Raw genomic sequence first — 12,882 nt, forward strand, 5'->3', positions numbered from 1 at the left:
GTATTAGTATAATATATTTACTATATTATCTATGGTTGCCAGCATATAAACCAATACATATTATATTAATCTATATAAATCTACATAGATATAAACCCGTAGACTGAGTAAGAAAGCTAGACCAAAGTACTGTGTAACCGCATCTGAGATAGCGAAAGCACGACGTAACGATGAATAACACGACAATTATTGTTTAGTAGTCAATATTTGTATTGACCGATCAACAATATTTCTATTAAACGTTTTTTATGTGAAAACAAGTAAATAACTAATGAGAAATCAAGCACGTAGTTTGTTTAACAAACACGTGAAATTTGACAAACATGCTTGACCGTCTGCGAGGCCTCTAAAGGGAGTATTTTACTTAATATAGTGTTCTGTGGTTGGACTTTGGAGACCGTAGATAGAAGAATAATAGGTAGATTTAAGTACTGTGTAACCGCGTATGAGATAGCGATAGCACGACGTAACAATGAATAACACGACAAATATTACTATTGTTTAGTAGTCAATAGGTATTTGTATTAACCGATCAACAATATTAATTGTATTAAACGTTTTGTATGTGAAAACAATTAATCAAACAACTCATGAGAAATACAATTAGGTATGCCACGAATTCTCAAAGTTTGTTTTGCAACTTCTTGTATGTATTCTTGAAAAAAACCAGTTACAGGACAAGGGACAAAAAATAGGTTAGCTGCGTCTCTGTTTATCACATAAGTAACTTTATCTGTTCTCTATTTGTAGTGTGAATGAGAAAACAAACGTTCCTGCATCTACCTTTATTACTCTGTCTACGTTGGAGACACTCAACACGTGCTTTGGTTGAATCACAGATCACTATATCTGTGAAGTGTGATTATACGAGAGGTTGAATGGGGATGTCAATCCATACTAATATAAAAGGAAAAGGTGACTGACTGACTGACTGACTGATCTGTCAACGCTCAGCTAAAACTACTGGACGGATCGGGCTGTAATTCGGCATGCAGATAGCTATTATGACGTAGGCATCCGCTAAGAAAGGATTTTTGAAAATTCAACTCCTAAGGGGGTGAAATAGGGGTTTGAAATTTTGTAGTCCACGCGGACGAAGTCGCGAGCATAAGCTAGTCTAAATATATCAAAGGAAAAGGTGACTGACTGACTGACTGACTGATCTATCAACGCACAGCTCAAACTACTGGACGGATCGGGCTGAAATTTTACATGCAGATAGCTATTATGACGTAGGCATCCGCTAAGAAAGTATTTTTGAAAATTCAACCGCTAAGGGGGTGAAATAGGGGTTTGAAATTTGTGTAGTCCACGCGGACAAAGTCGCGAGCATAAGCTAGTCATAGATAATAATTTACTAGTATGGGTAATGTCAATGTTGATTTGATTGTTGATGTACCCCTAGAATTCAGTGTTTCCATGTACACGGTAATTACCGTAGATGCACCGTAATTCAGCCCTAATCTACCGTCAAGGTAATATGGCCATTACCTTGACCGTGTCACCGTAATACAAAAATCACGTTAAAAATTCATAGTATACTGCGTAATACGAGTACGAATCTCAGTCACGTTAGCATATTTCGTAATGGCAACATTTCTCTTGCTCTCGGTTTAAGCATCGAATCTCAGCAATCTATTTTCGTCCTTATTCAAGCAATTAGGAAGGAGTGAAATGTAAAACTAATGAGATTTAACAAAATATTAATATGAATAAATCCGTATAATATGAAAAAGATATTGCTATTCTAGGAGAGTCAGATTCAGAATAATATTAATAATTGATTAAAAAGCAAATTCGTGACGTTTTTTCTTTTAAAAATGACACGGTAAGTTACACGGTATTCTTTTAGCTAATCCACCGTAATTTAATCTAGAAACACCGTAATTTTAACCCTTCAACACGGTAATTCTCGATTTACATATGGAAACACTGCCCTAGATTCAATGTACTCTGTGGTTGATGTTATTGGCACGTTATTGGCAGATTTGGATTTTGAATTGACTTTAATACCTTTTATTTAAATTGGTACCTATTTGGTGATATATTAAACGTAGTGACGTTTTCTTTGATACAATTGTGATACAATAATATGATAGTGATACAATAACAATATGAAAAAATATTTTTTTCAGGAAGTGTCACCTTGTGTATTACGGTCTACTAATTTTTATCAAGCTGTCGCTGCAACTGTTGCTGCTGAACCAAACTCTCAAAACTCTTCACGATGTCAGAAATGGAACAGCTGAGCAGTCTATACAATATAAAAGTTGAAGCTGACATCAAAGACTACACTGACATACTACCTAACACGGAAGACTTTCCTACAGCTAAAGAAAACATATTATCTAAAACTGGCATATATGTAGATGCTAAGGATTTAGACCAACAAATTCTCAACATGATAATGCCCATTAAAACAGAAGCTTTTTTTATTTTCATTAGAACCGAAGTGAAAAACGAAGAACAGCAAGAATTAGATGATAATAATATATCTTCAGACGCTGAGGAATCTACAGGGCATGAGACAGATAGCGATGTGAGTTGTATATCAATATTTTTTAATGAATGTACCTACTAGCACTCCACCTTAAAGTTGAAGCCACACAGTGAACTTAACTAACTTGTCATAGCTTAGCTCACAAAGTTTTGGCATCTGTTCATAGTTATAGTCTGTGATAACTTGAGATGGCAATGGGGGAGGGAATTGCCGGCACACCCCCAGCCAATGTTAACCCGGTGCAGACGAGAGAGGTGCGGATGATGGGCGTCCCGCTGCCTCACACCCCAATTTCATTTATTGAAAAATATTAAAAGCAGTTAAGTTATCATTATTCTTAATCTAGGGTTTCTTTTCCACACTTCTTATACTTTGGGGCTACGCAGGTTCTTGAATGCCCTGTATCACTTTGACCGTCTCCGATCCATTGGGATTGTATCCACTTCACATTTCCTTGTCAAATCCTGTGGCCGCCAGATATAGCAGCACTTTTTTAAATTGGAATTGAAGTAGCATCCTCAGGGTATACAATGTGTTTCCCTAAGTGAATGCTACTTTTCCACACTTAGACATAGTTGTATGTAAGACTGCTGGTGTGACTGTCAGATCACTCCAGCCAACCAAGCTTACTGTAGAATCCAAGCAAGCCACCCAGGTTGGCAAGGACTTCAGAAAGTGTTGCTGGGGAGCAAATGTAGGCTTCTTGTTAGGCAGATACACCATTGCATTTTCTGCATAGAGGGCTATCTGTGATACCTAAATTTGGTACACAGTTAGTTGGCATCCCAGGGATGCACAATGGACATGTGCTATTTTTTATATCCAGGAAAATCAGAGTTCCCAAAGGATTTGTAAAAACCTAAATCCACCTGGACGAAGCCACACTTGTCATCTAGTAGTGTACATTTTTCTAATTGTAATATTTGGTTTCAGTGGGAGCCTTCAGAAACTAAAAGAAGGTCCTTATACAGTGCACAAACATTTGGTAAGTGCAGAGAGATATCACAAACCTATAAATTAACATATACCACACCTGAAGGATGACCATGGGGCTCTATTACTAAGCCTCCGCTATCTGTCCATCTGTCTGTCTGTCAGCGGACTGTATCTCAATTCAATTCCCAATTATTGGCTTTTAGGTGTGCCAGCTGGGCACAGAGGGACTGTATCTCATGAAACTTAATAGGTAGAGAGCTGAAATTTTTACGGACTGTACTTCTATTGCTGTTATAACAACAAATAATAAAAATTTCAAAATGACTGTCATGCAAAAATCTTTGTGTGCGAGTGTGACTCACACTTGACCTGGTTTTAAATATATTTTTGGTTAAAGTGAGTTGATATTCTAAGGCACTATCTGTAGATCTGTAGTGCACTTCTACTTTGCTCAGATTTGAGTTAAAACAAAACAGATTTATGTGTAAAGATATAAATCTATCTTGTTTTAATTCCCGACTACAATATGATATTATGGTAACCTTGACCTGCTACAGGTGATTTAAATTTGAATTTACATCTGTAATAATTATAATTTGTACTTAGTAGTGATATTTTTCTTTCAGGCACTTTTCTGCAGAAGAAATACACAAAAATCCAACATGCTGCTAAAACACCTCAGTCTTGCAATGTTTGCAGTTATAAATGCAAAAACAAAAGTGGTTTACGTTTACATATGAGGACTCACAAGAGCACTAGGGAGGTAGTGTACTCCACTTGCGACCTTTGCCAAAAAGTATTGAAACATAAATCTTTAGTGAAGCACCTGCGGACTCACACTGGAGAAAAACCTTTTTCTTGCAATACTTGTCCATTCAAAACTGCTCATAAAGAACGCTTACTTTCACACATCAAGATTCACACTGGTGAGAAACCTTTCTCTTGCAAGTATTGTGAGTATAAATTTAGAACTTCAAGTTCATTGTCAACTCACTTTAGGAGGCACACTAGAGAAAAAACTTATCCTTGTAAACTGTGTCGTGCGAAATTTGCAATGCGAAGTGAATTGACAGCGCACATGAAGACTCACACTGGTGAAAAACCTTTTTGTTGTAACATTTGTAACACGAGTTTCTCTCACAAAGACACTTTAACTGCACATATGAGAATGCATACAGGCGAAAAACCATTTTCTTGCACAATTTGCCAATTTAGATTTACACGTTCAGAGGCTTTAGTGAGACATAGGAGGGTTCACACCGGTGAAAAACCATTTTCTTGTGAGCTTTGCGGGTTAAAATTTGCGCGAACATGTGGTCTTAAGTCCCATATGAATACTCACACTGATGAAAGGCCTTTCTCTTGCAAACATTGCGAGGTCAAATTTAAAAGGAAAAGGCAATTAAAAACTCACATGAAGACTCACACTGGTGAAAAACCTTTTCATTGTAACGTTTGTAATAAAAATTATACAACTAAAGATGTTTTAACTAGGCACATGAGGACGCACACTGGAGAAAAACTTTTTTCTTGCGATATTTGTTCATTTAAAACTGCACATAAAAATCGCTTAAAGACACACATCATGATTCATACTGGAGAGAAACCTTTCTCTTGCAAACATTGTGAACATAAATGTAAGACGAAATGCGCTTTAGAAATTCACATTAGGACTCACACAGGAGAGAAACATTACTATTGTCACCTTTGCAATTCTAAATTTTCATGTAACAGCAGCTTAAAATCTCATATGAGGACTCACACAGGACTCCAACCTTTTTCTTGTGATATTTGTCCATTTAGTACTGCATATAAAGACCGTTTAGTGACGCACATCATGACTCACACTGGAGAGAAACCTTTCTCTTGCACACATTGTGAACATAAAAGTAGGACGCAAAGCGGATTGAAATGTCACATCAGAACTCACGCTAGAGAGAAACTTTACTATTGTAACTTGTGTAATTCTAAATTTACAAACAAATATGCTTTAATATGTCATATAAAAAAGATTCACACAGTATGAGTCCTGTATGAGTCTTCGGTCTTCATATATCATTTTCTTGCGTATTTGTCCAATTAGTCCAGCAGCCACCGCATATTTTTTTAGTGATCAGATAATTACAGGCTAAATCTTCGTGAGTAGCTTCGGTTCAATGAGATGCTCAAGTTTTCTGTGAAAATTCTCGATAGTTATTTATATTATTAGTCTATTTTAGTGCGCAAGTAAAAAACACGTAGATTCGGTGGGGTGTCGAAGTTGTCTGAAAAAGTATTTTAACAGACTTCAAAAAAGGAGGAGGTTCTCAATTCTACTGTATGTTTGTTGTTTCGATTACTCCGCCAATTATGAACCGATTCTGATGATTCTTTTTTTGTTTGGTAGGGCATACTTCAGACTTCAGAGGTGGTCCCATTTTAATTTGGTTAAGATTTGAGGGTTCTGTACCTCAAAAGAGCATTTATTTTTTCCTATTATCTATATATCTCGACTCTAGTATCATAAGGTCGGATGTGGATTTTTGCTACTTTTCAGGAGAGCCAAATCAAAAATGCTAGGGAAATCGGGTCATAATTTCTAAACTACTAGAGATACAATTTCAATTGTTTTTGTAATATTTAACACTTAACTGTACCTATCATTAACCATTACTAGAAATACTTTATCATTAATAAATAAAATATAAACTCACAATTTCTTCAAAATGGACGATATGCGACTTTATGCTGGTAATATTCGTAACTGTGCTAAAAAATTGTGTGCATAAGTTGTAAACCGACTTTATGGCTGCAATTTTTACTATTACAAATTTGAAATAAAAGTCGGATCTATTACTTAATATTTCATAATACGTCTTAACTGATTATACATAAGTAATATTCGGACAAAATATCACAGTAGTTATCTCACAAAAATCATTTAGGAGTTTTGTGAGATAGCAACAATGTACCTATCTGATTTTTCTGAAACTGATTAGTTAGATCTGAAACATAATAATTGCATTCGCCCGATAGTCTGACCATTGCATCCGTGTAAACCTTGTGACTTCTGAATGAATGAAAATAAAATTTACAAATTCACAAATAAAGCCCATTAATTAAAAACAACGGCCAAAAATTGAAAAAAAAATTACAAAGTAATTAGAAACCTACAGTGGGTCAAACATTTTTTGTGGAATTGCATACATGACGGTTACATCAATATAGAAATCTAAAACATGCCAACATAGCCTGATTTTCCTTATAATGATTAGGTACGTAAAGTAAGAATGGAGGTCAGCAGGTACCTACTGCAAAAGTTGGTTATATTTTACAGTGGATAATGGTTTCTCATTATGTCGTATATTGGGCGAAAGCGGGGAAGAATTTTAAGTTTATATGTACCTATAACATACTAATGAAATACAAAAAAGTCTTCTTTAAAGTAGTTTTTATAAAATAATAACACCCAGCATTATTGCGTTAGTTGTAGCCAGGTAATATATTCCGAAATCTGAAAATCCCCGCCGTTCTGTCCTGATATATCACCGGTCCTGATATATCACCTTTGTAAAGGGATGTGGTCTTTAAAAATATGTTGTAGTGCCAAATCAAACTTATCAAAAAGTTTTGTTTCCTTCGCATGTTCTTGTAAACTGTGACCAATCTCTTAGTTTAGTAATCTGCATTGTTTTCAGCTGTTCCCTTTTTTTCTATTTGTGCATGGATTACATCTTACTCCACGTAGGTACATGTTGCATTTTAGCATAAAGCTTGTGATTTATCACCTTTTAGTGTGGTAATCCTTATAATAATCATAAGTAAGCCATAACGATTATCATGCTCCGATTATGACCGACACAATTATCAGACCACAAAGTCAATTCTTCAACAATTTCGAGAATACTTTGTTTCTTCTCTAGTAGATTAATGAAATAAGACAAGATACTGATTTATTCCTTCCGCTGCAGCTGATGTTTTTAGACCACATTAAAGTAGCAACACTGCTGGTAGCATCATGAATCGTTTTTAAGGTGCAGAAACTACGAAGGTATAAGGAATTACTGTTAGTCAAATCCGGCATTGCCACTTTTGTAATTAAAAAAATACTTTCTGCTTTCTTGAAAATTCCATTGCTTTGTTTCGACTGTTCTTTTTAACAGATACTTTTTTAAACTGTTTCTTTCGTGTTTTAGTTAAGTTTTTTTATTTTTTTACTTTCACTTTTATTAGTTGTTTAATTAATAAATTAATTTATACTACATTTATATTTAAATTAACATAATCTAAAGCTTCCTACAATTAGGTATGTTTCGTTGGAATCACTATCATCACATATTGTAGGTGCCTTATAATTTCTGCTCTCGATTAATATCAAATTAGGTCGATTATAAGATGGGTAAAGAAGGAAAAAATTGATTAGGTACTCTAATTTTTTAAGGCTACCTTAAAAACTAGGGCAATAAATTTTTGAACTGATGATTTGAACTGTGATTCATAAAAAACACCATAAATGCACGGTTTTTTGCTTAGTGGGGTATTATTATAATATATTTTTAGATTTCCATGGTGTGATTTTCGTGGTCCTAAAAGATTTTCTAGTCTACATTTTCAAAATGTCTTCAGCTTTATTCTGGCTCTTTACTTTTTTCCCGCAGTTTAGTCCAAAATTTTGGTGAAATAGGATGGATCTCTTACCTATTAATCACATCAACTTTAATGTAGTCACAAACAAAAGCTTTATTTCAACTTACTTCCATGAATTTTATTGCAAAATTATTATATTACAAGGCAAAAAGTCTTAAATGATTCACAGTCCAAATATTAATACAAAAATTCGAAGCATAACATCTGTTGTGATTTTACCTAACAAATTATTACATATTTTAGAAGCAGAAGTGCGTACCTGCAGTACCAGCTAGTATTACAAATAAACTTATTTCGTAGCATAATGGTCGAACTCAAAATACATCTATCATTTTTCTCCATTGCTTTGGTGCATACATACGCAAGTCAAAAAATATAATTATGGTTCTCCAAATTTTTAGAAAGTGTTCAGATACGACATTATGCATGTATTTATCTTTGCAACGAAAAGAGATAGAAATACTGGAGTCAGCTTGGCAGAAAGAGCCCGAAATGCTCATTACCTTTATGTAAAAAAGTGAGTTTGGTCGGAAGTACACATCCGACCTTATGATACTAGAGTCGAGATATATAAAAGGAAAAGGTGACTGACTGACTGATCTATTTGCACAGCTCAAACTACGGACGGATCGGGCTCAAATTTAGCATGCAGACAGCTATTATGACGTAAGCATCCGCTAAGAAAGGATTTTTGAAAATTCTACCCCTAACGGGGTGAAATAGGGGTTTGAAGTTTGTGTAGTCCACGCGGACGAAGTCGCGAGCATAAGCTAGTTTATAACAAGAGGCTAATATTTTATATGCAAAAGGGACTTATGTGCTAATATATATTTCAAGGCTAACATATATATCTCTATATAGCATTAAATGCAGCTTTACAATACGCTTTTAATAGTATATGACATGCATAGAGTTATGAACCACATCACTGATGACATGCATATAATTGATAAGAGCACAAAGCTACAGACAATAAATAAAGTTCAAAACTTTGAATAGCTCTCCTGTAAAAAAGTGTTTTTTCGGTTTGAGTTCTTTTTGTATTGAAGCAGCGATATATCCACAGCGCGACAGCGATATTATCGCGGCCATAGTTTATATCGAATTTTATCACACGGCGAGACCATCTCTGCGATTTTTTCGTTCGTGGAGATGGCGCCTAGGATAATTTAAAGCAGATAAAGATTGTAACTTATACACTGTAAGTTTTATGAAATAAATAATTACTAAATCGAAGCTTGTGTTTGGTATAAACCAGACTCCCGGGGCCCTACCGCGGTTGTTTGACAGCTACAATGTCACGAACGCAATCATCTCTGATTGGTTAATGCTCGCTCACTATTGGCTACAATGCATTGTTGCAACAAGAATCGCACAAATTCAGCCAATCAGAACAATTGAGATTGTAATAATGATTGATGCAGGTGTTAGACAATCGCCCTACTGTATTCGTACCTACTCCACAATGACACATTGCGTTCTCAATCGCGCCATTTTGTGGAAACCAACGAAAGCCAGCCAGCACAGTGCGAAAGCGTAGGTGGTAGCTGGTAGGTACGCAAACTAAGGTATAATCTTTGCATTTCAGTGCACTAACGCCTGAAAGCTGTGATAGCCTAGTTGTTAGGATGTCCGCCTTCCAATCGGAGGTCGGGGGTTCGATCCCGAGCACCTTTAACCTTTCGGAGTTATGTGCGTTTTAAGTAATTAAATATCACTTGCTTTAACGGTGAAGGAAAACATCGTGAGTAAACATGCATGCCTGAGAGTTCTCCATAATGTTCTCAAAGGTGTGCGAAGTCTACCAATCCGCACATGGCCAGCGTGGTAGACTATTGCCAACACCCTTCTCACTCTGAGACCCGTGGACCCGTGCTCTGTAGTGAGCCGGCGATGGGTTGATCATGATGATGATGAACGCCTGATAGTGCCCAAAGAGTTAGTATGTATAGGTATTAGGTAGTGCCTGATCTTGGGTCTACAATCGGTATTCAATTAAAATTAGATAAAACTTACTCGATTTTCAACATTGACATTTTTAATATATTCCGCAAAATTGAGAAAAGTTTATTTGCTGGCAACCTCTGTTCTATAACTACGCCCCTCTGTCAATGTCATTCAAGTGCCAAAAGAGCCTTGTCGTAGTGGTCATAGCTTGGATGTGTATACTATCTCTATGGGTCATAGAGATATAGTTCTATAAGAGGCCCCGCAGACGGTCAAGCATGTTTGTCAAATTTTGCGTGTTTACAAACATGCTTGACCGTCTGCGGTCATTTTTCACGTGTTTGCCAAACAAACTACGTGTTTGGCAAATTTGATTAACGGTCTGTTTGTCAAACATGCTTGACGGTGTACGGCTATGTTTGTCAAACAAACGTTCCATTGTAGCTCCATATTTCTTTCAGTAAATCATGTGTGAACAATGACATTCTAAAGCATGGACACATCGTGGCATACAACACAAGAGCCCAAACATGGCACACGTTTCTAAATTCACCCTATTTAGCTTCAACTGCTCCATTTATACATTCCCGCTAACATTCAAGTCCTGTAAACTAACCTCAGTGATTAAGCCGCAATGCAAATCGATTAAGCACTCGAAGCTGAATAAGGTGATTTTAGAAGCAAACTTGAACAAAAAATGGAATGGAGTAGTGTAGCACTATTAATTTTTGTTATTTCTTTGAGAGATTTTTCGTTTTTGTAAATATGAAACTATTATACTATATCTATACTATATAACTATTATACTTATACTTATACTATATCTGCTCGTGCTGATTCACTGACTGACTGACTGACTGACTCATTTGATCACCTCTTCTGTAAAATTTTGTATGTTTTTTTTAACCGATGGTTTCGTATAGAGGACAAAAAATTATTCGGAGGAAAAATATGGATAGAGCTGATGATTGAGGATTTCGGTGAGGAGCACGGCCAGGGTATTGAAGATAGGTGGGGGGTGCTCGAACAAATGTCACTCAGAACTTCATCCAATTGACAGGGAGCTGAAAAATAAAACCAAATAAAGATAAACAATATTATCTTCGAAGCATGTAATATGTTTTTCTTAACTGGGAAAACTTGCAAGTTTTTTATTCACTACAAGCTAGCCCTAGATTGCAATCACACCTGGTAGAAAGTGATGATACAGTCTACGATAGTAGCGGGCTAACTTGTAGGGGTGGGGTAAAATCCACACCCGTTATAGATGTTTCTATATGGCATCGTACCGGAACGTTAAATCGCTTGGCGGTAGAGTGGTAAGTAGCCACGGCCAAAGGCCTCCCACCAGCCGACCTAAACCAATTAAGAAAATCTCAATCGGCCGCGCGCATACAAATCCACCGCGCTACCACTGCGCACCGGAGGTCATCAAAAGATAATATAATAAATGTGATACAATAATGGCCAATAATCTCGTTGTAATCGATTTTACATTGAACAAAAAAAAGCTACTCCACAGTTTTGTTTTTCCGACATTCGTGACGCGCCCTTACATCTGTCTCTTTCCGATGTGTGTGAGAGAAAGGAATGGGAACATTGTAAATAATTTTAGATATTTCTAGTGTTTTCAATGGTTTTACTAAGTATTTTACACTTTTTCGCATGTTATCTTACGTAAATAAAATTAACTTGCCGGTGGTAAGTCACACCATCTCTTTTCTGCGTCGTTAACGTATTATTTCGGCGCTTTTTGATCGCGCATTTAGGCATCTTGACAGCTTTGCAGTCAACATGCGACTAATGAAGAAAGTGTGCTTACACCGAGTTTAAGCACACTTACTTGGTCCCTTGTTATGCGCGCCAGTGCGATGTCCTTGCTTATTAGAATGTCATTGTGTGTGAATATAATATCTCGCTGTTTTAACCATTCTTGTGCCCAACGTCTCCTTTTTTTTTAAACACATTGGTTAAGTTAATGCAAGAAATCCTTTGTCTGCGGTGCTCATCACCCAGTCCCTGTGCTCAGCGCAGTATCCCTTTCTGAATTCTGCGTCGAAAGTGACGCCTTGTTTGACAAGCCTGTTTGACCTTGAATGGTATTTGCACCGTGCACTTGTGTTTGATGACGTCATCAAACAAAACGTTAAAAATGTAAAATTTGACAAACATGCTTGAACGTTTACGGGGCCCCTTATTAAATACTACAGCATGGTTGTCAAAGTCTGTGTCAATGTAACTGTCAAGTCCAGTCAAGTCGTCAAGTCCACCGACAATAAAAGGTCAATGTCAATTGTCAAACGTAAAATTATTGGATGGATTTTCAATTTTCAATTTAAAATAAAATAAAATAAATTGATATAAAAGTTTGTCTCTGATTTTGTGTTAATATTTCTTACATGGCTCTCAATACTCGCTTATTTGTGAGCAATTTGCCAGACAATTTTAATGAGCAGGCTCTAAAAGATGCATTTTCATCTTATGGAGAAATAACAAACTTTGATTTAAAGTGTAAACCTGGTTTAGAAACTGATAACAAGAAAAGATTCGCATTTATTTCTTTAATTGCGTCAAATTTTAACGTGGAATCATGTAAGTTCAATTCTGTGCAAGTTTTTCATAGTAAAACATTTTTGAAAACGCTTCAACACCTAACCTAAAATACCTATTTCTCTCCACATTGTCCTGCAAAAAAACTGTTGAAGTGAAAAGTGAAAACTTCTTTATTACCGCTTATTTAAAACTTGATGAAACTAAAAAGGGACAATAAAAATAAACAAACACAAACATAGACAATAGAATTTAACCTGTGGGGTGAACAAGATAGAATACATTGTAATTATTATATTATCTTAATATATAAAAGGAAAAGG

General features: G+C 36.0%; 2 protein-coding genes across 2 annotated transcripts in view; both read left to right on the forward strand.

The window, feature by feature from the left end:
- Positions 1 to 1,947: 1,947 nt before the first annotated feature.
- LOC117992137 (RE1-silencing transcription factor) overlaps positions 1,948 to 12,882 on the forward strand; it is a 35,480-nt gene continuing 24,545 nt past the window's right edge. The window contains 4 exon segments of the mRNA XM_069505292.1: positions 1,948 to 2,028; positions 2,136 to 2,539; positions 3,434 to 3,485; positions 4,063 to 4,362. Coding sequence (XP_069361393.1) covers positions 2,228 to 2,539; positions 3,434 to 3,485; positions 4,063 to 4,362 — 664 coding nt within the window. The 5' untranslated portion in view covers positions 1,948 to 2,028; positions 2,136 to 2,227.
- Positions 4,369 to 5,923, forward strand: LOC117992110 (gastrula zinc finger protein XlCGF57.1-like). Its single transcript, XM_069505342.1, has one exon. It carries the CDS (start codon positions 4,491 to 4,493, stop codon positions 5,460 to 5,462), a length of 972 nt encoding a protein of 323 aa, XP_069361443.1. The 5' UTR covers positions 4,369 to 4,490; the 3' UTR covers positions 5,463 to 5,923.

This window comes from Maniola hyperantus, chromosome 20 (genome assembly GCF_902806685.2).
Source record: "Maniola hyperantus chromosome 20, iAphHyp1.2, whole genome shotgun sequence".
NCBI lineage: Eukaryota > Metazoa > Arthropoda > Insecta > Lepidoptera > Nymphalidae > Maniola > Maniola hyperantus.

Bases quoted from the DNA above. Each gene is read 5' to 3' on its own strand.
- LOC117992110 (XM_069505342.1), top strand. From the start codon at position 4,491: ATGCGAAGTGAATTGACAGCGCACATGAAGACTCACACTGGTGAAAAA.